Source organism: Rhincodon typus, chromosome 5 (assembly GCF_021869965.1).
Source record: "Rhincodon typus isolate 14 chromosome 5, sRhiTyp1.1, whole genome shotgun sequence".
Lineage (NCBI taxonomy): Eukaryota > Metazoa > Chordata > Chondrichthyes > Orectolobiformes > Rhincodontidae > Rhincodon > Rhincodon typus.
Genome location: NC_063336.1, coordinates 1,445,876 through 1,471,125, shown reverse-complemented (window position 1 = coordinate 1,471,125; position 25,250 = coordinate 1,445,876). Strand labels below are relative to the sequence as shown.

Sequence of the window (25,250 nt, the reverse complement as noted above, 5' to 3'; positions counted from 1 at the left end):
GTTAGGGCTGGGGATGAAGCATCCACGGTGCTATAAGGGAAAGAATTGCACAATTCTGACCCAACATCAATGGAGAATAGTTCCAAATCCAGGATGGTGGGTGACCTAGAGGGGATCCTGCAGCTGGTGGTGTCCCCTGCGTACCTGCTGCCCTTGTCCTTCTGGATGGTACAGCTAGGGATGTACAAAGGGACGGAATGAGTTTTAGTGAATGAATGGATGAATTATTTTATTTTAAATGTATTTTATAGCGAGAAAAACAGTAAAATACAATGAAAAGCTTTTCCACCTTCGCCAAGATACGGCCCCATTTTGAATAGTTTAAGAATAAGAAAAAATATTAGAAAGATATATCTTACAGTCCATCACTCCTGAGCCAGCTCATCATCAACAATGCCTGTGCTGCCATCTCTCCTCCACTGCCTTGCTGCCATCTATATTGGATCCAACTAACAGTGAAGTCATCACTCTTCAGGCATCATCTGTCAGTGCTGGGCCGATTCTCCTCCGTCACCGCTTCGCCTCCCCCTGTGCCTGACCCGCCAACATCCGTTTAATGATGAAGCTTTTAAGAGAGAAAGCCTCTGAAAGTCCTGAAGTTGTCATGAATTCTCCAATTAGCTGAACTTCCTTGTCCCCAGTTCCATTCTAATAAGTCTCCCCTGCATGTTCTCTAAGGACTTGATGTTATTCCTTATGGATAAAATCTAGAAAAAAATTCACAAAATTCCAACTGAGGCCAACTCAGTGATTTATTTGTTATGACCAGCCTGCAAGTGAGGTTTCCCAATCTGTTACAGTTCAAACTGTTCAGCAACTAGGTGGGGAGGGATGAACAGATTCCCCACCTCAGGGTTCATCACAAAGGTTAATTTTAATCTGTGCCTTTCCTTTTGTGGCCACCCTTCTCCCACATCCAAAGCTTTTCTTGATCTATCAGAAAGAGTGAGTTTATCAGTGAATGGGGGCATAAATAGTAATATGACACTCATAGAAACATAGAAGATAAGAGCAGGAGGAGGCCATTCGGCCCTTTGAGCCTGCTCCGCCATTCATCACGATTATGGCCGATTGTCCAACTCAATAGCCTGATCCTGCTTTCTCCCCATAACCTTTGATCCCATTCGTCCCAAGTGCTATATCTAGTTGCCTCTTGTACATTCGATGTTTTGGCATCAACTACTTCCTGTGGTAGCAAATTCCACATGCTCATCCCATGAGGCAAACCCAAAAATATAAACAATTAATAAAAAAGATCAGTCTCTGAATTGTTTGTGAAAAGCAGATTGTTTAAATTTGAAGCAGTTGCAATGGGGTTTACCAGTGGCAGTGATGTTGGCAGTTGAACAGTCTGTTTCAAGATTCAGAGATAGTAGGAACTGCAGATGCTGGAGAATCTGAGATAACAAGGTATAGAGCTGGATGAACACAGCAGGCCAAGCAGCATCAGAGGAGCAGGAAGGCTGACGTTTCAGGCCTAGACCCTTCTTCAGAAGGGTCATCCAGCTCTACACCTTGTTATCTCTGTTTCAAGATTCTATGCATTGAGGGTGATTGAAACTTTTTGCTTCTGATTCTTTTTGGCAGTGGAAGGCTGGCTGCACTTGGAGTGAGAGAGTTTTTTTTTCCCTTTTATTCATCTGTAATGAAGAGGTGTTTAAATGACTGTTCCATGAGCTGTGACCTTTACAGCATTCCGGTCCATATACTAGGATGTCAGGCCACTAATACACACAGACCAGGGCTGAAGTGTTTTTAACACTTGTCCCTGTATATTCTTGAAAGGGGTGAGGGGAAATGTAAATGCATCTCTTGGCTGGACTGATGCTTCTTTTATCACCATGTTCACGGTCTGAGATATTCCCAACTGATTGCAATTTCAATTTATTGTGCATTTTCTCTCTTTGAAGCTTCTTTAATGCCTCATCAGGTCTGATATACCAGAGTCTCTATCTACAGCTATTGAGTTTTCACTCTAGTCAATGTTTGGCTGTATGTCCTTTTTTAAAATAAGCCCCGTATTTTGTAATTTAAAGATCAGTGTGTCTTGTAATCAAAGTTGAGCGTGTCCGTTGGTGATCCAGGGATAAGGTTCATGGTCATTATAGTCAACGTTATGGCAGGAACAATTTGACACTGAAATATTGTTTGGTTTTTCAGGCTCTGGGAAAACACTGTGTTGTCTTCAACTGCTCTGAAGGTCTTGATTACAAGGTAAAAATACACTCCTGCATAGATTTAGTCAGTGAAGTAATCAGCCTCTCCTGGAATCTGATTTAATTAGCCCCAATGTACCTCAAACATTTTAGTAGACCAAAGGCAAGGTGGCACAGCAACCTGGTGCACCATTGTCATCAAGAAGCCTGGGATATGTTTGTGGTTAATAATACTGGGACAAGAATTTCCTTTCTCAATCAGTCTCCCTATGTCAAATGGCTGTTCATATGGCTGAAATTGGAAATGAAGAGTGAGATCCGATTATCTCTTCCCAGGATGTAGCAGATGGGTCAGTGTAGAGGGTCTTTACTCTGCATCTAACAATGTGCTTACTCTGTCCTGGGAGGGTTTGACAGGGACAGTGTAGAGGGAGCTTTGCTCTGTATTTAACTGTGTGCTGTACCTGTCCTGGGATTGTTTCATGATGACTTTTTAGAGGGGAATTTATTCTGTATCTAACCCCATGTTGTACCTGTCCTGGGAATATGAGATGGGGAACAATGTAGAGGGAGCGTTACTCTGTATCTAACCATGTGCTGTCTGTTGTGGACCAGACCAAGCCCTCTCAAAATATATTAAGAACGTAGCCTAGATCCCAACTTTTTCTTGTTTTAAAGGCAAGTATACGGCACTGGGTTCCAGATGTAATTTGATTGGTCAGACTTCTAGGCTTGAATCAAAATGCACTTCATACTTACACTGTAGTTAAAATATAAACAAAAGCAAGAAGAATTGGAATAAGGTAACTCTATTGGAAAACTTAACAGAATAATAGATTATTTAGCTACTAATCAGCAACTGTTCCAATGTAGAAACATCCCATAAACACACTATTGGCAAAGGCAAATTCAGTAAAACAAATCATTTCATATGCAATTCTAGCAGCAGAAGAGAACTCAAGCTTTTAGCTGTAACAGAGGGGAATATTAACTTTCACATCCAGCAACTTCAAGACCCCAGCAACTACTGAAAATAAAACTAAAATCCTGGTTCTCTGGGGGCTCATGCTGCTTCTATTGTTCCAATGGTTAAAAAAAAGTCCCAACAAGATTTTTCCTCGTTGGCTTGGAACAGACCATTTGACTTCTCTTTCTCAACCTCTTCATAAAAAACCAGGACAAAATACACACCTTAATGCCATAGTATCACCACACTGACCCTGTCCTGAGGGTGTTTGACTGGGACGATATAGAGGAAACTTTACTCTGTATTGAATACCATGCTGTGCCTGTCCTGGGAATGTGTGACAGGGACAGTGTAGGTGGAACTTCATGGAACTAACACTGTGCTGTATCTGTCTGGGAATGTTTGATGGGGAGAGATAATGTGAACTTTACTTTCAGTTTAAAAGAGCAGAAATCTTTACTGTCAATTTCAAAGGGTAAAGAGAGCTTTACTTCTGACATGTTCTTTATCGAGGTAAACTTTTTCCCCTGAATGTGAAAATATAAAACATCTATGACAGATGGTGTAGCTGAAAACCCACACTATATTTACCAACAGTTGAACAAGTTATTAGATTTTGAACACAGGACTGAATTTTGTGCTGGAGGCATTGGCCTCAGTAGTGTCTGGGAATCTGGGACAACCTGTTTCCGTCATTTTTAGGGTCCCCATTACAATTCTATAGCAGTCAGATCACCGCTGTATGCCGGGACAATCCCTGTCCTTTTCAGTGTGAAAATCCCAGCTCCACAAGCCGCTGGCCAGTCAGGAACATGTAAATGATCCTAATGCTGCTCACAGATGCTACTAAACCTGCTGGATTTCTCTACATTTGTTTCACATAACATGGGGTTGTGTTTAATGGGGCTAATAAGGCTAATGTCAGGTCAAGAGAGAAATCATTTGTGCGGCCATTTTTTGTTTTACTTATTCAGGGATGTGGATGTCATTAGCACAGCAAGCATCTGTTGCCCGTCCCTAATTACCCAGAGGTCTGTTAGAAGGCACTTATTTAGCTGTTGGTCTGGAGTCACATGTAAGCCAGACCAGGTAAGGGCAACAGTTCCTTTCATTCAAGTACGTTAATGAACCAGATGGTTTATATGACAACTGTTACAGTCATAATTAAGCATATTTTGATTAAGCTTTTAATCACTGATCTCTTAAGATTCAAATTTTATTATCTTCTAAGATGGTATTTGAATACCAGGATCAGTTCGCTTAGTTGGCTGGATTGCTGATTTGTGATGCAGGGTGATACCAACAGTGTGGGTTCAATTCCTGGTCACAGTGAAGGTCCTGCCTTCTCAACCTCACCCCTCACCTCAGGTTAAACACAACAACAGTCATCTCACTTAATGACAGCGTGGTACTGTGGTGATTTTACTATTTGACTATTAGAATTTGGGATTGCTAGATCAGGGAGATTACTATGGTCCACTACCTACCCTTACCCTGTTGTTTCGTTGAGAGTGGAGGAAGATGTCTGTATGGACTGCCTGGTCAGGAAGGTCCCACCCCCCCGATGCTGCAGGAACTCTGCCCACAACTCAAATAGCAGTGGTGGCTGGAAGAGGGAATTATTTGGCAACTTATGGGTCTCACTTGGTCTCCCACAGGGATACTGTCCTCAACCTTTCCTGGATGAAGTAAGGTGGAGTCTGAAAGGCAATGGGAAAGCCACCACCCTCACATCCTACTCTCCCTCCCAGTGTTATATCCCTCTCCCACATCTCGCTACCTGCTCCCATGGGCTACATTATACTCTGTGATTATTTTTTTCTGAATGTGTGGGAATTATTCTTTGGGAATCAGAAATTATCAGATTCACTGCAGCATGTGATTAAATGGTAACTGATCATTAATCGGCTGTTGGTCAGGGTTCAATGAAACAAAGCCCTAATTTCTGAACTCTTTAAAGATCATGTTGAGGTCCTGCTTGGTGGGTTGGTGGGTTTGAAGCATTACCTCCAACTGTTTGGATTTGTTAATTACTAGCTAAACAAACATGTTTATTAGCATTATAGATCTCAGCAAATGCTGGATGTTAATGCTAAGGTATAATATAATCTATATTCCTGCCTTCAGCAGCATCTATCACCTTGTCTCCTTTTCTTTTAGAATTAGAATTAGGTTTTATTGTCACATGTACTTAAGTACAGGGATACAGGAGTACGGTGAAAAGTGTACAAAGTCGTCATTCTCCATTGTCATCCTAGATACAAAGTACCTGGCTACAAAATCTTAGGTGTAAAGTAGAAAATAAAGAAATAAAGTTCAAAGTTACAGTCCTTAAGTGTTTAGCCATGGGCCTGGATCCAGGCTCTTCCATTCTGATGCTGAGACCATCACCAACAGGGGCACCCCCACCGCACCACTGCTGCAGATCTGTGTCACTATTCTTCAGCACCATCTTGCCTGTGCCAACAGTGTCACTACCATGAGACCATGCTGGGCTGAGCTTGGCAATGCAGTCACCCTTGAAGCTGCTGGGTGCTCTCCACAGAAGGTAAGTAAGGTTAACGTAAAAAAAAAAGCAAAGACCGGAAAGAAAAGAAAAAGCAGACATAGCAGATAAGTCCATGCTGGGCTTCTCTCAGGTCTGCGCCGGTTCAACTTGTCACTACCGATGTCGTCTTTAGATGTTGTTCTTCATTCAGAGCCTGATAGATCCAAAGAGCCGGCCAGGATTTTGGAAAGTGTCTCACAGTTGCATCTTGGAGCTCACAGCAGTTGGAGTTATAATTCCCCCTGCACTCCCAGCTGAACCCAAGCACAAGGTCCTGTGCAGTCGAAAGGGAATATCATCTTGGATGGTACTGAGACTGTGGGCTCTAGTTGTCACTGAATCAGGAACTGCCAGGACAGCACAAGGCAAGGAGATCCCACTGCTGAATTCTGAAGGCTGCAAAGTTGAAGCCACCTGCACAGGTTGCAACCCTGAAAACTTGCTGAATCCTCCACTCTGGTGACATGTATAACTGCTGCTATTCCTGCCTGTAGAACTATTCCTTACCCTCTAAACTCCTGAAGGCAATGAAATATCCAAAGGAACAGGAAGAAGCCGTTCAGCCCCTCCAAATGTATTCTGTTCATTCAAGGTGTTTGCTCTGAGCAAATGGAGCTGCTTCTAAACAATGGATCTCAAGAATGTTCAGTATGCACTGATAAAATTAGGATTAGATGGAGAATAAAATGCACGCAAAATCAAGAGTACAAAAAGGCAGGAATAAACAAACATAAATATCAGAACAAGACATAACCTACAAACTGCTCACTCAAAGTAACATTCACACCAAATAGGTGCTAGGTAATGAGCATCTCCAACAAGAAAGAATCCAACTACCTCCCCTCAACATTTAGAGGTGTTATCAATTCCCATTATCAACATCCTTGGGTTCACCATTGACCAGAAACTGAGACGGACTAGCTGTATAAGTAGCCTGCCTACAGGAGCGAGTTAGAGGCTGGGAATTCTGTGGTATATAATTCATGTCCTGACTCCTTAAAGTCTGTCTACAGATTACAAGGCATAAGTCAGGAATGTGATGAAATTCTCCCCATTACCTTGGTGAGTGCAACTCCAATAACACTCAAGAAGTTTGAAGTCATCCACTTTTTTTTTGGTATATTCATTCATGGGATGTTGGTGTCACTGGCTATGCCAGCATTTGTTGCCAATCCCTAATTGCCCAGAGGGCAGTTAAGAGTCAACTACATTTTTGTAGGTCCGTTGTATGGTGGAGGCCAGACCAGGTAAGGATGACAGATTTCCTTCCCTGAAGGACATTAGTGAACCTAAAACTTGGTTGGTACCCCATCCAACATTTTCAACATTCACTTCCCTTGCCACTAAAACACAGTGGCAACAGTGTTTACCATCTGCAAGATGTGTTGCAATAAATCAGTAAGGCTCCTTAGAGGGCACCTTCCAAACCCACGACCACTTCCATCCACTAGGAGAAGGGCATTAGATACATGGAGAACACCACAACTGGCAAATTCTCCTCCAAGCCACTCAGCATCTTGACTAGGAAATATATGGCTGTTCCTTTAGTGCCCCGGGTCAAAATCCTGGAACTCCTCCCCAGCAATATTGTGTATGTCCCTACACACAAAGAACTTCAGTGTTTAAGAAGGCAGCTCACTACCACATTTTCCAGGGCAAATTAAGGATAGGCAATAAATGCTGGGCTAGTCAGTGACATTGATATCTCATAAATGAATAAAAAACATATGTAAGAATTTGTGGTGAAGAACTTGGGTACCGGTGCACAGTGAGAAAGACATTACAGTAGAAGCTTTAGTGAGACCTGCACATTCCCTGGTGCAAGCTTGCTGCTTCCCCTCTGATTGCTGAGCAGCAAATACAATGCTTGCATTCTTTTACCAGTGCCCATTCACACAGTGGGCACATTCGGTGCGTGGGTGCAGCAGGAAATCAGTTGAAAGCTTTTGTGGGAAGTGGCAGGTGTGAATTTGCAGTGGGTGGAATCTCTCACGAGTCCCCAGGACATCAGTGGAACAGCTGCAGAAACCTCAGCAATGCATGCATTTCCATGTTGTTTCTGACACGAGTTAGAAAATTCCCCCTAGTTTTCTTGTCCTATACAGTCAGTCAGGAACTATTATTTGTTTTGGTAAAGGCACATTATTTGTGATAGATTAGAGGCAGCCAAAACCACAGAAAATGAATCCGTTGAAAAGGTACTGACATCCTTCAACATGATAAACCAAATATCCATCTGCTCTTCTTTCCACTAACTTCCATCCCTCTATCAGGGAAAAGCAAATAATGAGCCAACCAGTTTTAGTTACAAAACTGCAGTAATTTGCACTGATACTTCTGTTTGTGTTCAGCTACGTCAATGAGACTGAAATGCTGATGTTGTAAATGTTAAAAAAGGAATCCTTGCCCTACTTCTGTTGTTTTGCTTTTCTCACAGTGGCTGCTTCTCATGCTGTATTAATGCCTGATTATTTCTCAGCCTTACATTTCCCAACCTGTGTTGCATTAAACAGGTTTAAATAGACTCACAATTTGGAAGAAAGTGAGATTATTCCCAGTTTGGAGTCTGTCAGTGTTACTGCTGCCTTTCTAATGAAAGATTTTAAAATTTGGATTGTCTCAATCCATCGTCTTCTGGGTACTGCTGTTATTGTGCTTGTCTATTAATGTCTGATCAGTCTTTCTGCACCCTTATTCTTTACATTTCACTTTCTCTATGGAATCATAGAATTTTACAATACAGAAGAAGGGCATTCGGCCCATTGTGTCTGTAACAGCTCCTGAAGGAGCTACCCAGCTAGTTCCACTCTCCAGCCCAATCTCCACCAATCTTACTTGCAAACATAGATCAGGCTCTCTTTTGAAACCTTGAATGGAATCTGCCTCCACCACTCTCCCAGGCAGCACTTCCAAATCCTAACAAATATCTGAATAAAAACGTTTTCTCCTCATCTTACTCCTAGTACTCTCGCTCACAATCTTGAAATTGTGACCCCAGTTACTGACATACCAACTAGTTTAAACAGAGTACCCATCTTTATTCTGTCAATATTGTTCATAATTTTGAACATGTCAAAAAGGTCACTTCTTAATCTTCTGTGCTCCAAGGGGAATAAGCCCAATTTCTCTAACTTTTCTTTGTATCTAAAACCCCCCCCATTCCTGGTATCGTTCTAGTAAAGCTCCTTTACACTCTTTCCAAGTCTTTAACATTATTCCTTAAATATAGTGCCCAGAACTGAACATAATACTCCAAATGTGGTCTGACCAATGATTTGTAGATATGTAGCATCACTTCCTTGCTTTTATACCCTATGCCTCTATTTATAAACCCAATGATCCTATAAGCCTCTTAACAACGGTTTCAGCTTTCCTGGCAACCTTCAGAGAATTACGCACTTGAACCCCATGGTCCCTCCATTCCTGTACTCCCCTCAAAGTTATACCATTGACCCTGTATTGTCTCTCCATGTTTCTTCTATAAAAATGCAATAACTCACATTTCTCTGCATTGAATTTCATTTGCAAGGTGTCTGCCCATTTTTGTCCCTCTGAAGTCACTCAGCATCATCCTCACAATTCACTATTGTCCCTAACTTAGTATCTGCAAATTAGGGATTTTGCCCTCAACACCCATCTCCAAATCATTTAAATAAATCCAGAAACAGCAAAGATCCCAACACTGATCCCTGGGAAACACCACTTTCACCCCATCTCCAGTCTGAGAAATGCCATCCAAATCTACTCTTTGTTTCCTATCTTTTAGCTAACTTCAATAAATGCTGCCGGGATTCAACAATCCCATTTATTTTTCCTTTCAGTATCTGTCACCAATTTATCTGTATAGGGGTATCTGCTCCTTTACTTCTTCCCTAAATGTTTTGCCAAGTTGAGAAATGCTTCAAATAATCAGCTCCAGTTCCAGTCAGAGTCTGCATCCTGGGTTTGGAGTTCCTGGTGTAAGAGGGACATAGTTAATTGAATCACAGAATAAATAATTCTCTTTTGAAAACTAGTCTTCAATCTGTATTTGTCTCCCTATCAGGCAGTGCATTGGAAATCCTAACCACTCAGGTTTAAAAAAGGTTTTCCCTGATATCTCTAGTTCTTCAGCTACCAGCCTGAAATCTGTGCGCACTCATTATCCATCTTTCAGTCACTGGAAACAGTTTCTCTTTGCTTATTCCGTCGAAACTCTTCAAGATTCTAAGCTCCTCTTTGAAACCACTTTCTGACCTTCTCTATTTGGAGGAGAGTGCAGCACCTCCAGACCATCCACATCTATAAATTCTTGTTCTTGGAATCTCTTCTCAAGAGCTTTTGCGTTTCTCCGAAAGCACAGAATGGGATATAACACTCAAGGTGAAACCAAACTTGTGCTTCTTGCTTTTGTACTCTATGCCTCTATTTATAAAGCCTAGAATCCCCAAGCTTTATTAATGCTTTGTGCACCTTCAAAGATTGATGCACAAACTCCCCTTAACCTCTGTGTTCTTTCACTCCCATTAATTGTAGGTCATTGTGAGTCCACAGATTCAATTTGCCAAATGTTCCAGGCTCAAGGAGTTGAATGACCCTCTTCTACTTCCAATGTCTACTCTATGTTGGCAGGCTCCAGAGACCAGCAGGCCACCATTTCATATTGAACTTTTTCAGTTAGCAATGAGAGAGGAGACCCAGAGATAAATTCACTGCTTCCAATGAGGAGAGTATGGTTACAGATAAAACTCAAAAAATCTTAACTTTGTTTTCTAACGCACCCTTTCTCTGAGCATGGATTGTCAATTCATTGATGTTTCCATCAGCCTGAATGGGAGTCAAAGCCACAGGTGAGAGGATTTATTCTGCCAGGGACATCTTGTTCAAAGGTAAAGGAACTGCTTTATGCCTTTTGGATATCAATGTTGTTGCTAACTTATTTAATTTTAGTGAAATTTTGGCCTCAAACTGTTGGGCTTGCCACTAATTAAAGGATACAGAGACCAGAAAGGTCCAGCTTTAATCCTGGCATCATTGCTGCAAAAGTGATTTGATAAAAAACATTTTCACGTAGCCAGTGGTTAGGATCTGGAATGCAGTGCTTGAGACTGTGTTGGAGCAGGCTCCGTCAGAGCGTTCAAAAGAAAATTAGATTATTATTTAAAAAGGCAGAACATGCAGGGTTATGGGAAAAAGGCGGAAAATGAGTGATTTGATTTAGTTATTGATTTATTTATTTATTGTCATGTTTATCTTGTTACAAAATACAGTGAAAAGTGTTGTATGGTGTTGCCACTGTCTGGTGCCATCTTAAAACACAGAAAAATAAACCAAAACATAGAACATAAAGGCAGAACAGTATAGAAATAAAGAAAAAGTGTTCAACTTTACAGTCCTTGTTAAGTGTTCCGCCATCCCCTTCACTGAGCTGCCACTAGTGGAATGAAGGCTGCCACTCTTCAGTGCCATCTTGCCTCCACTGACACCCTCACCACTATGAGTCCTCACTGGACCAATGCAGTGCCACTGTAGCTGCCAGGTTCCGCGCTGGCCCAAACTCGACTCCACCGCCAGCATGAGTCCACTTTGGGCCCACCTCGCTGATGCCACCATTGCCGATGCCGCTGGGTCTCTTACTGGGCCAAACAGGCCTCTGCCACTGGCATCATGAGACGGCACCAGGACTGCCTCTTCGATGTAGAAGCTGCTGGGAAACTAAACCCGCTTCTGACATCGCCGCCACAAGTACACACTGCTGGTCTCACTCGGCATCGCCAATGCCATTGCCACAACTCAGCTCTTCAACAAGACGTAAGTAAAATAAAAAAGAAAGAAAGAAAAGAAACTGAGAAAAGATAGAAAAGAAGGTAAAGAACTGAGAAGAAAAGCAGACAGAGTGGACAAACCCCGAGTTCAGAATCCCTATCCCACTGCCATCTTACCAAATTAATCTTTTGGGACAGTCTGTGCAGAAATGATGGGCCAAATGGCCTCCTTCTGTGCTGTAAAAATTCTGTGGTTCTGAATCTTTCATGTGTGACAAGATCATTAACAACGTTCCTATCCTCATGAGAGTCAAAAGCAGATCCCTTTATAAGTCAGGCTGCAGGTTTAGAATGAGACTGAAGCTTCCGATAATCCAAAACCCAGTCCTGCTCAGGGAGGTGGCAACGTATTGGTAATTTCTCTGGACTAGTAACCCAGAGTGTCCGGTTCATGCTTTGGGGACATAATTCAAATTCTGTCATAAAAGAGTGTGTAAAGTTTGAGTAATGGTGACCATGGCAACTATCATCCTTTTTAAAATTCATCTGACTCACTAATGCCCTTTCAGGAAGGAAACTGCCATCCTTATTTGGTCTGGCCTACATGTAACTCCAGACCCACAGAAACTTGGTTGACTTTTAACTGCCCTCTGATGAGAGTAAGCCACTCAGTTCTAGATGGGCACCAAAATGAGGAATGGCTTTGCCACTGATGTCAACATCCCTAATTATTCTCCAGTGTTATCAAAATCCAGAACAATTCCCCAGTTTTATCCAGCAAGATACTCAGTTCAAGGGCAGTCAGGGATAGCAACAACTGTTGGCCTTTCCAGAGTTGAAAAAGTCAAGAGAGAAAGAGCTCTGTATCGAGGCTGAAACATGTGGTCAGGCAGTGGGACCAAATGGGCAGCCGCTGCCCTTGGGACTACACCTCAACATTCACCGCATTCTCCTTCCATTCACCGATTGAATAGCTTCACCTGCTTTCATATTCTATTTTCTGAACACCTCTGTCAGATTTTATCGTTTTCTTGCCGTACCTGTCAACACATTACATCGCTTGGAATATAACCCCAAACTGATCTCTAGGCTAGAACAAACGTATGCAGCATAATCAAGCAGATCAGTCATTGGCACACAGATTCACTTCTTACATTTGGAAGCAGCAAAGCTGTCACTCCGATAATGCACAGCAGTGTTGTACAGCCGGCCACTGCAGTTGACTTAATTAAAATCTCATTCCAGGAAAGGTAAGCAGATACTGCTGCACAGATGCTGCCCTCAGAAGATAGCTCTGCTAATGAAGGCTGTCACTAACTTTAACCTCCTCTTTATATTTCACCTCCCCCTCTTCCCCAACTCCTCTCTGTGTAGATGATGGGGAAATTGTTCTCTGGAATTGCTCAGTCTGGAGCATGGTTCTGCTTTGATGAGTTTAATCGGATTGACGTGGAGGTCCTGTCAGTAACTGCCTCACAGATCCTCACCATTAAGGCAGCAAAAGACAGTGAAGCAATGAGGTGAGCACGTCAAATTCAGCTAAAACATTCATAATTTTGTGTAAATTCCCATGCTGGCTGGGGCATAAATATATCCATAACAACAGCAATGTACATTTAGATAGCATCTATAACACTGAAACACCCCAAGGCCCATTAAAAAGCCATTATCAAACAAAAATGTGAAACCAAGCCACACAAGGAGATATTCGGACAGGTAATCAAAGGTGTGGTCAAAGGGTAGGTTTTAAGAAGTGTCACGGACAAGGATAGAGAAGGAGAGGAGGAAATTCCAAAATATAGGTCACAGGCAATTGAAGGTGTCCCTGCCAGTGGGAGTGTTGGGTATGTGCAAGAGGCCAGAGTGGCAGGAATGCAGTTGCTTGGAGGGTGATCTGGCTGAAGGAAGTCACAGACATAGCGAGAGGCAAAGTGATGGAGGGATTTCTAAATAGAGATGAGAATTTTAGAATGAAGACACTAGTCTGATGGTAACAAAGGCATCTTCCTCAGGGCCCTTAAGCTAGCCGCTGAGGTAGATAAAGTAGTTAAGAGGGCATATGGGATACTTGCCTTTCTGAGCCAAGACATAAGATTTAAGAGCAGGGAGTTGATGTTGGATCTGTATAAAGCGTTGGTTAGGCCATTGTGAGAGTGTTGTGTGTAGTTCTGGAATCCACGTTCCAGGAGTAATATGATAGCTGAGGTTGGTTGGCTCGCTGAGCTGGTTTGTTGTTCCGCAGACATTTCATTACTCTGCTGGGTAACATCATCAGTGCAGCCTCCGATGAAGCGTAGGTGTGTTTTCCCGCCCGGTTTTTAAACTCTGGAATCCGTTGAGCTGGATTGCCTCACTTCCGGTTTTCCTTCGTAGTGGAGTGTATATGGGCTCGAGTTCTATGTGTTTATTGATGACTTTCTTCGTGGAGTACCAGACTTCTAGGAATTCCTGTGCCTGACCCTGCTTAGCTTGTCCCAGGATTTTGGTGTTGTCCCAGTTGAATTGGTTCTCCTTGTCCATGTGGATTGAGATGAGTGAGTATTGGTCGTGTCTTTTTGTAGCCAGTTGGTGTTCATGTACTCTTGTTGTTAGTTTCCTTCCTGTTTGTCCGATGTAGTGTTCCTCGCAGTCCCTGCAGGGGATCTTATAGATGACATTTGTCCTGTCCATGGTGGGGAGTGGGTCTTTAGTTCGGGTGAGCAGTTGTCGTAGGGTTGATGTGGGCTTGTGTGCCATTCTGATGCCCAGTGGTCGTAGGAGTCTTGCGGTCAGTTGATAGCATTGGAGAGGGTGCAAAGGAGATTTACCAGAATGTTGCCTGGGGTGGCAAGTTTCAGTTACAAAGAAAGATTGGACAGACTGGGGTTGTTTTCCGTGAAGCAGAGGAGACTGAGAAGGGACACAATTGAGATGTATATAATTATGAGGGATATACACAGAGTAGACAGGAAGAAACTTTTTCTCTTGAGGGAGAAATCAATGATAGGGAGCATAGATTTAAGGCAAGGTAGAGGAGGTTTAGAGAGGATGTGAGAAATCCAGAGGGTGATGGGAATCTGGAACTCACTGCATGTAGGTGTGGTAGAGACAGGAACCCTCAGAGCATTTAAGAAGTACTTAGATGTGCACTTGTGCTGCCAAGACGTACAAGGCTAGGGGCCAAGTGCTCAAAAATGTGATGAGAGAAGTTATGTTGTTTTTGACCACACAGACTTGATTGCTGAAGGGCATTTTTCTGTGCTGTAGATCTCTGACTCTAAGGACTGTATTAAACAGTATTATGAGTCAATCAACCTTAGGATTCCTGTTGAAAGTATCTCAGGGCCCCCATTAAACATTATTAAATGCAAATCACCCTCAGAATCCTTTATAAAATGCAAAAGTTATATCATTGTTTGGGTTCATTTTAAACAGCACTAAAATGGTAGCATTCTTAGTGTCTTTATTGATTGGTAATACAATTGTAATCTGCTTGTTAGCAATGCTAAAAGTTTATTATCATCATGGGTTTTATTAACTGTACAGCAGAATACCTGAAAGCTACACTAGATATTCAAACACCAGAGTAGTTTAAAGCAGCAATGTTTGACAGTGTATAAATGTGGCTTGTGGATATAATATACTTTATACTTTCAACTTTATATACATTCCAGCCACTTGCCAGCAGTCAGTTCCAGTATGAGAGCATAGTACAGGCAGTTTACATGATGTTTCTTGCACTCAGAAGCACCCAAATGCGTTTGAACACCTGAGTGTGTTCATGTGTCTCAAGGTTGTCGAGTACCCAACTGTGTTCTTACACCTATGTTTGTTTGAGTGCCCAAACATGTTTGAGCACACAACTGTGGTTTTGCATCAGACTGTGTTCGAGCAGCCAAGTATGTTCAATGCCCAAGTGTAACTGAACACCTCAGTGTGTTCTCTCATCAATTACGGCGAAGGATGGAGTGGTGACACACCTTAGATCAGGTAATACAAACTCGATCAAGGCCAAGTGGGTGTGATGTCAGGTGAAGCAGGTATAGGGACCCTTGACCTCTGAAACTGTCCAAGAGTTACAAGGTTCCTGCAAGCTGTGCAGACAGGGAGGTCTGCGGAGAGGATGAGTGAACTGATCATGGCACAATGATAGCGGGAGCCATTCAAGTACTGGCAGAAAATAGGAAAGTAGTGGTGGTAATGGACGGTATAATTAGGGAGATAGATACTCTTCTCCGAGCAGGAGTCCCAACGGCATTTGCAAAAACAGAAATTGCTGGAGAACCTCAGCAGGTCTAGCAGCATCTGTGGGAAGAAAGCAGAGTTAACATTTTGGGTTCAGTGACCCTTCATCAGAATCTGAAAGCTGTGGTGCTTGCACAGTGGTAGGATTAAGGACACCTCCTCAGAGCTAGCATCCAAGTTAAGCAGGTAATAGGAAAGGCAAATGAAATGTTGGCATTATTTCAAAAGGAATGGAGTATAAAAATAGGAAGGTCTTACTAAAACTATACAAGGCAGTAGTCAGACCACAGCTGGAATATTTAAAATAGTTTTGCATCCCTTATCTAAGGAAAGAAAGACTGTCATTGGAAACAGCACATAGAAGGTTCATTAGGCTGATACCAGTACAGAGTGAATTTTTTATAAGGAGAGATTGGAAATGTTGGACATGCACTTTTTGAAGTTTAGAAGAATGAAAGCAACTTTAATAAAACATGTAAGATTCTTGGGGGACTTAACATGGTAGATGTGGAGAGGTTGTTTCCCCTTGTGGGAGAATCTAGGACCAGACAGTGTAATCTCAGAGTAAGCAGCGCCATTGAAGATAGAGCTGAGGAGGAATTTCTTCTCTCAGGGTATAATGAATCTGTGGAACTCTTTACCACAGAGGACTGTTGATGCTGAACCATTAAGTATATACATATATGGTAAAAAGTATGTATCTGAGGGAGACAGATTTCTAATCATTAATAGAATCAAGGGTTTGGGGGATAAGTGATAATGTTGAATTGCTTATTATCAGATCAACCATACAATGTCACTGAATGGCCGAGCAGATTTGATGGTCAAATGGCCTACTTTTACTCCCATGTCGAATGGTCTAATGGAGTGCACTGCATTTTGAACACACAGTTAGAAGCTCTGTCTCTCTCTTACTCAGCCTCCCAAAAAAAAGCTTGGTGATAAAATAAATACAAGAAACATATGTTTACCAACAATGCAAGAGTATCTACGAATACCATTACTGCTGAACGTATAAAGCAATTAAACAACAGTGGTCATAGATTAAAGCTTAGTATCTCAAGTGTTCTAAGGATTTTTTGAACTGCCAATCTAGATCTTTCTTTTTGCAGAGAGATACTCTCTCCTGCTTAAGTTTCATACCTCTGTGTGTGATGTCACATTTTATAATTTTTCTCAGGGCTAGCAGTTAATAAAATTCCTTTCTTTTATCCATGAAAGCCTTGTAATTGGCTTCTTAATTTTGACTAATGTGTGCTTTAATTGAAATGGGATGTAGCTGTGTGCTAAAAATAATTTATAATCTTCATTGCAGCTGACCAAAGGGTTAAACAAGTAGGATACTGATTCACCCCTCCTCAGGTGGTTGTAACAGAATGGAGAATAATGTTCAAAAGGCAGAATTATAGGCAGTCAGTCTGAATGCAGGTAGCATTCACATAATGTAAATGGGTAAAAGTTAATTCCTACTACAGATACATGGCTACAGTGGGATCAAAATTGGGAACTGAATATAGATAGATTTAAAGGAAAAAGGGGTAAGATAGCACCCTTAATAAGAAACTAGATCACTACATTAGTAAGGTCAGATCTGAGATCAAAGTAGAATAAATTTGGGTGGAGCTAAGAAACTGAAAAGGGCAACTAACATTGTTTATGAGCCTCCAAACAGAAGTAGTAATTGTGGGCATTGTATAAATCAGGAAATTAAAGATGCATGTAATGCAGTGATACGTTAATAATGACAACTTAAATTTACATATAGACTGGGTAAACCTCATCAGCACCAATTCTGTGGAGGTTGAATTACTGGACTGTGCATGATATAGCTTTCTGGGACATTACTTTGACAAAACAATAATGGGTCAGGCTCTTTTAACTTTAGTACAATGTATGCAAAAGGGCTAATTAATAACCTTGCTGTAAAGGACCTTCTGGGAAATGGTGACCATAATATGAGAGAATTTGACATTAATTTTAAATGTGATATAGTTCATTCTGAAACCCAGGTCTTAAATTGGAACAAAGGAAACTATGAAGGAATGAGAAGCATGTTGGCTGTAGTGGACTGGGAAAGTGCACTAAAAGATTTAATGGTAGACAGAAAATGGCTGGTATTTAATGAAATACCACAGAGTCTGCTATGGATATACATTCCTTGAAGGCACAAACACCCAAAGAGAAAGGTGAATTAACTGTGGCTGATTAAATAAGTTAAAGCCTGCATTAGATCAAAGGAAGTAGTTTATAAAGAAGTGGTAAGCCTGAGGAGGATTGGGCAAAATTTAGAACCCAGCAAAGAAAGACCAAGAAACTGATAAAGAAAGCGTAAAGAGTCATAGAATTATAGAGTCATATAGCATAGAAACAGGCCATTTGGCCCACCATGTCTATGCCAACCAACAAACACCAAACTACTCAAATCTGCATTAAGAGAATATGAGTACAAGCTAGGGAGAAATGTGAAGCTGGCTGTAACATTTTCTTTAAGTATGTGAGGAGGAATATATCAAATAGGACAAATGTAGGTCTATGACTGGTGGAGACAGGAGAGTTTATAATGGGGAGGAAGGAAATGGCAAAGAAACTAAGTAATTACTTTGTGTCTGTCTTCATGAAAGAAATTAAAGAAAACTTTCCAGAAAATCTAGGATCAACTTGTGAAATGGAGGAAATGAAAGAAATTAATGTCAGTAAAGAAACAGCACTTGAAAAATTAACTGGATTGAAGGTTGGTAAATCCCCTGGACCAGATGATCTACACATCAGAGTGTTGAGGAAGGCTATTGGATGCATTGATAGTTATCTTTCAAAATTATACAGATTTTGGGAAGATTCTTTCAAACTGGAAAGTAGCAAATGAAGCCCTGCTATTTTTAATAATACTCACCTTGTTCAAAGGTGTTATGGCACACTTCCTAGGCAGGTGAGACTTGAGCCCAGAGTTAGGGATACCAACACTGTGCCACAAGACCCTAAAAACATGCAAGACAACTTGAGTTAGGGATGTTGTGTCTGATCCCAACAGGACCATGAGCTAGACTCCTCAATTCTCCACCCAAGACTGTATAATGGCATCAGTTTGGGTGGAGCTGAATGCAGTCTTTAATATAAATCCTTTCAGAATCAGTGTCTGTTAAAATAGTCTGAGCAATCAAGTCAAATTGCTACCATTGCTTGCCATGGTGTGTAAGCATGCCAGCTCACTAAACTGTCAGAGCAGCTGTTCATCATAAAGGTTGTTGCCACTGTGCTGTTTAAGTGTACAAAACTCCAGGGGCTGCTTGGTCTAGTGTAATTGTGTAAAACACTTCCTGCTTTAACTAGGAGAGTCTCTTGTCATTAACAGTGTGTGGTCTATTGCAATATAGCAACTAATTGCCAGTTATATTGCTGTGATAGACATTGTTACAGTAACTTTGACGATGACATGAAAATTCACTCTCACTCCTTCGAGATCCTAATGTGGTGAAAAGCCCATCTGACATCATCATTGTTGGGTGGTGCATGTGGCACTCCTCAGAATTAAACCTTTTCAGACTCATAGGCAATAAACACGACTTAGTGTGGAATGATATGCTTGCAGCCAATCAGTCAGCTTCTTCAGGTATGAGAGTCACTGTATTATTTAAGCAAAGTCAGAAGTCACACCTGATGAAGGCCATGATGTGGAGGTGCCGGTGTTGGACTGACGAAGGAGCAGCGTTTCGAAAGCTTGTGTGTTTTCAAATAAACCTGTTGGACTACAACCTGGTGTCATGTGACTTCTGACTTTGCCCACCCCAGTCCAACACCAGCACCTGCACATTATTATTTAAACAAAGCAGATGATTAATTAACAGTAGTTTTCACGCCTGTGTGATATTTTACAATTTATCATTTCCAATCAATTCTATGTTTGTTTCTTGCCTTCCAGATTTGTGTTTGAAGGCCGTGAAATCCGACTAAATAAGTCCTGTAGTTTCTTCGCAACTATGAACCCTGGGTGAGCAGCAATTGAATGAGAAATGTTTCAAAGCATTTACATTGCATTAAGATAACAAGGTGTAGAGCTGGATGAACACAGCAGGCCAGGCAGCATCAGAGGAGCAGGAAAGCCGATGTTTCGGGTCTGGACCCTTCTTCAGAAATGGGGGAGGGGAAGGGGACTCTGAAATAAATAGAGAGAGGGGGAGGCGATGATGGATGGTGGATAGAGGAGCAGATAGATGGCCACTGAGGTCTTTCCGAGGGAGGAGGGTAACTTCTTCAAGGTAGGCATCCTTAGAAGAGGTTTCAGTGGGGTTAAAACTCACTCAGGGATAGTAGGAACTGCCGATGCTGGAGTCTGAAATAACAAGGTGTATATCCCCCTTCGCCTCCCCTCTCTCTATTTATTTCAGAGTCCCCTTCCCCTCCCCCATTTTTGAAGAAGGGTCCAGCCCTGAAATGTCAGCTTTTCTGCTCCTCTGATGCTGCCTGGCCTGCTGTGTTCATCCAGCTCCACACCTTGTTATCTCAGACTCCAGCATCGGCAGTTCCTACTAGCTCTACATTGCATTAAGTGCTATTTGGAAACTTGATATTTTCAGAATTTTTCCAATTGCGATGATTTTTATTCTTATTCATTCATGCGATATGTGCATTGCTGGCTGGCCATCATTTAAGAACATAAGACATTTAAGTTTACATATAGACTGGGTAAATCTCACCAGCAGTAATTCTGTGGAGGTTGAATTACTGGACGGTGTGTGAGACGGCTTACTGGGACACTGTGTTGAAAAATACAATAATGGGTCAGTCTCTTTTAACTTTAGTACAATGTAATGCAAAAGACCTAATTAATAATCTTGCAATAAAGGACTCTCTGGGAAATGGAAACTGTGGTATGAGAGAATTTGGCATTAACTTTGAGTGTGATAGTCACAAGAGCTCACTGTGTATGTAGGTGTTGAAATTGGCATAAATAGGGAATTGGCTAATGGGCAGGAAACAGCAGGTGAGGAAAAGGGTTTTTTTTTGGGTTGGCATCCTGTAACCAGTGGGGTCCCACGGGGATCAGTGCTGGGACTGCAACTGTTTACAATATCTATTAATGACTTGGGGAAAGGAAGCCAATGTACTGTAGTAAAATTTGCAGATGACAGAAAAATAGGTGGATAAGCAAGTTTTGACATGGATGCAAACAGTTTAGAGAGATATTGAAAGGTTACATAAGTGGGCCAAAAGTTTGCAAATACAATATAATGTGGGGAATTGTGAAATTGTTCATTTTGGAAGAGAGAACAGAAGAATAGAGTATTATTTAGGCGGAGAAACAGAACTAAAAGCTGCAACACAGAGGGACTTGGGGGTTGTGCACAAAACACAGGCACATCAGGTAATCAGGAAGGCTAATGGAATGTTGGCACTTATTTCAGGAGGTTTGGAGTATAAGAGTAAAGAAGTCTTACTGCAATTGTACAAGATGCTGGTGAGACCACATCTGGAGCACTGTGTGAAATTTTAGTCCATTATTTAAGGAAAGATATTATTTCATTGGAAGCAGTTCAGAGAAGGGATTGTCTTTTGTGCAGAGGTTAAATAGGTTGGGACTCTACTCACTAGAATTTAGAAGAATGAGAGGTGATCTCATTGAAACATATGGGATTCCTAAGGGGCTTTGACTGGGTAAATGCTGAGAGGATTTTCCCTTACCCAATTGAACCTCTCTTCCTCTGAACTGACTGCACTCTGTGCTCTCATATCTAATGCTGACTTTGTAATTAAGCCTGCGGCAAATGTGGTGCTGTTGTTGTCTGGCATACTGACCTCGACATTGCAGAGGCTGAGCACCAGCTCTCAGATGCCTCCTCCAATCTCCCACTGACCATGACCCCATCATGAAACATCAGGCCATCGTGTCCACAATAGTCACTCATTTCATTTCATCTGGTGATCTTCCCCCCAGTGCCTCCAAGCTCATAGTCCCCTAACCCTGCAGAGCCCACTTCTATCTCCTTCCCAAAATTCACAAGCAGGACTGCCCAACTGACCCATTGTTTTTTCCTGCTTCTGTCCTACAGAACCATCTCGTCCTACCTCGACTCGATTTTCTTTCCTTTTGTCCAATCCCTTCCCACTAACATCCACAATTCTACTGATACTTTCCATCAGTTTCAGAATTCCCAGTTCTCGTGCTCCAGCCACCTCCTCTTCACTGCGGATGTGCAATCCTTTACAAAAGGAATGAGGTCCTGAAAGTGAATCTAGGGGGTTAGTTTGGAAGCTAAAAGGCAGGACGAGCAGAGTAGTAACCTCAGGTGCCACGGGCTAGTGAGGCTAGGAATAGAGAGCGAGTGCAGCTGAACACATGACTACAGAGCTGGTATAGGAGGGAGGGCTTCAGACATGTGGATCATTGGGATACCTTCTGGGGAAGGTGGGACCTGTACAAGAAGGACAGGTTGCACCTGAACTAGAGGGGCACCAATATCCTGGGCAGAAGGTTTGCTAGAGCTCTTTGGGAGGGTTTAAACTAGTTTGGCAGGGATGGGAACCGGAGCTACGGACCAGAGGATGGGGTAGCCGGTGTACAGGCAGATACAGCAAGCAGAGAATCTGTGAGGAAGGACAGACAGTTGATAGGGCAAAGTTGCAGTCAGTGCGACGGGTTGAGATGTGTCTATTTTAATGCAAGAAGGGTCAGGAATAAGGGTGATGAACTTAGAGCATGGATCAGTACTTAGAGCTACAATGTTGTGGCTATTACAGAGACTTGGATAACACAGGGGCAGGCATGGTTCTTGGATGTTCCAGGGTTTAGGTGTTTCAAAAGAAATAGGGAGGGAGGTAAAAGAGATGGGGGAGTGGCATTGCTAATCAGGGATGGTATCCTAGCTGCAGAAGGGGAAGTCATCAAGGAGAGTTTGTCCACTGAGTCAGTATGGGTGGAAATCAGAAACAGGGAAGGAGGAGTCACTTTATTGGTAGTTTTCTATAGACCCCCCAATAGCAACAGAGACACTGAGGAACAGATTGGGAGGCAGATTTTGGAAAGATGCAGAAGTAATAGGGTTGTTGTCATGGGTGACTTCAACTTCCCTCATATCAACTGGAACCTCCTAAGTTTGAATGGAGCAGATTTTGTCAGGTGTATCCAGGAAGGATTCCTGACTCAATGTGTAGATTGGCCAACGAGATGGGAGGCTATATTGGATTTGGTGCTTGGCAACGAACCAGGCCAGGTGTCAGATCTCTTGGTGGGAGAGCATTTTGGTGATAGTGATCACAACTCCCTGACCTTTACTGTGGTTATTGAGAGGGATAGGAGTAGATGGTATGGGAAATTATTTAATTGGGGGAGGGGGAATTACAATGCAATTAGGCAGGAACTGCGGAACATAAATTGGGATCAGATGTTCTCCGGGAAATTCACGACAGAAATGTAGAGGTTATTTAGGGAGCAGTTGTGACAAGTACTGGATAGGTTTGTCCCACTGAGGCAAGGAAGGGATGGTAAGGTGAAGGAACATTGGATGACAAGACATGTGGAACATCTAGTCAAGAGAAAGAAGGAAGCTTACTTAAGGTTGAGGAAGCAAGGATCGGACAGGGCCCTAGAGGGTTACAAGGCAGCCAGGAAGGAACTGAAGAATGGACTTAGGAGAGCTAGAAGGGAACATGAAAAAGTTGTGGCGGGTAGGATTAAGGAAAACCCCAATGCGTTCTATACTTATGTGAGGAACAAGAGGGTGGCCAGAGTGAGGGTAGGGCCGATCAGGGATAGTGGAAGGAACTTGTGCCTGGAGTCAGAGGAGGTAGCGGAGGTCCTTAATGAATACTTTGCTTCAGTATTCACCAGTGAGAGGGACCTTGTAGTTTGTGAGGACAGCGTGAAACAGTTGGATATGCTCGAACAGGTTGATGTTAGGAAGGAGGATATGCTGGAAATTTTGAAAAACGTGAGGATAGAGAAGTCCCCGGGCTAGCCGGGATATACCCAAGGTTTCTATGGGAAGCGAGGGAAGAGATTGCTGCCCCTTTGGCAATGATCTTTGTGTTCTCACTGTCCACTGGAGTAGTACCAGATGACTGGAGGGTGGCAAATGTCATTCCCTTGTTCAAGAAAGGGAATAGGGATAATCCTGGGAATTACAGACCAGTCAGTCTTTCTTCTGTGGTGGGCAAATTATTGGAGAGGATTCTGAGAGATAGTATTTATGATTATTTGGAAAAGCACAGTTTGATTAGAAATAGTCAGAATGGCTTTGTGAGGGGCAGGTCATGCCTCACAAGCCTTATTGAATTCTTTGAGGATGTGACAAACACATTGTTGAAGGTAGAGCAGTGGATGTGGTGTATATGGATTTTAGCAAGGCGTTTGATAAGGTTCCCCATGGTAGGCTCATTCAGAAAGTAAGGAGGCATGGGATTCAGGGAAATTTTGCTGCCTGGATACAGAATTGGCTGTCCAATAGAAGACAGAGGGTGGTAGTAGATGGAAAGTATTCAGCCTGGAGCTCGGTGACCAGTGGTGTTCTGCGGGGATTTGTTCTGCGACCTCTGCTCTTTGTGACTTTTATAAATGACTTTGATGAGTAAGTGGAAGGGTGGGTTAGTAAGTTTGCCGATGACACGAGGGTTGGTGGAGTTGTGGATAGTGTGGAGGGCTGTTGTAGGTTGCAATGGGACATTGTCAGGCTGTTGTTTGACTGGTCTGTGAGACAGCTGTCCCAATTTTGGCACTAACCCCCAAACATTGGTAAGGAGGGCTGTTTCTGCCAACATCTTTTCTGGTGCCTAGTTTGATGCCAGGTGGTCCGTCTGGTTTCATTTCTTTTTTGAGGCTTCATAGTGGTTGATATGATTGAGTGGCTTGCTAGGCAATTTCAGAGGCAGATGTGGGTCTGGAGTCACATGTAGGCCAGACCAGGTGAGGATGGCAGATTTCCTTCCCTGAAGGACATTAGTGAACCAGATTTTTTTTTCCCGACAATCGACAATGGTTTCATGGTCATCAGTAGATTCTTAATTTCAGATCTTCTTCATTGATTTCAAATTCCACCATCTGCCATAGCAGGATTTGAACTCAGGCTCCCAGAACATGAGCTGAGTTTCTGGGTTAATAGTCACATGATAATACCATTATGCCATCACCTCCCCTAATTCTGGCACCAGTTCCTAATCCCTGGATCAGATGCCAATCTGTAGGTTAATACCCAAATCCTTGTCCAGTTCCACTTTAGCTTGCTGCTCAACAAATTTTGGTCAAACACTAGCTCATAAATAAATAAAACGGCACTGAAGGTAGAAAATAGTAGAACATAGGAAGATGGTCATGGTTGTTGGCGGTCAATCATCTCAGCTCCGGGACATGTCTGCAGTAGTTCCTCAGGGCAGTGTCATAGGCCCAACTATCTTCAGCTGCTTCATCAATGACCTTCCCTCCATCATAAGGTCAGAAGTGGGGATGTTCGCTGATGATTGCACAATGTTCAGCACCATTCATGACTCCTCAGATACTGATGCAGTCCATGTTCAAATGCAACAAGATCTGGACAATATCCAGGCTTGGGCTAACAAGTGGCAAGCGACATTCGCACCATCCAAATGCCAGGCAATGACCATCACCAGTAAGAGACAATCTAACC

General features: G+C 42.4%; 1 protein-coding gene across 1 annotated transcript in view; it reads left to right on the top strand.

The window, feature by feature from the left end:
- LOC125483089 (dynein axonemal heavy chain 6-like) overlaps positions 1 to 25,250 on the top strand; it is a 343,417-nt gene that overhangs the window by 111,319 nt on the left and 206,848 nt on the right. Inside the window, 3 exon segments of the mRNA XM_048596614.1 lie at positions 2,161 to 2,214; positions 12,790 to 12,935; positions 19,556 to 19,624. Coding sequence (XP_048452571.1) covers positions 2,161 to 2,214; positions 12,790 to 12,935; positions 19,556 to 19,624 — 269 coding nt within the window.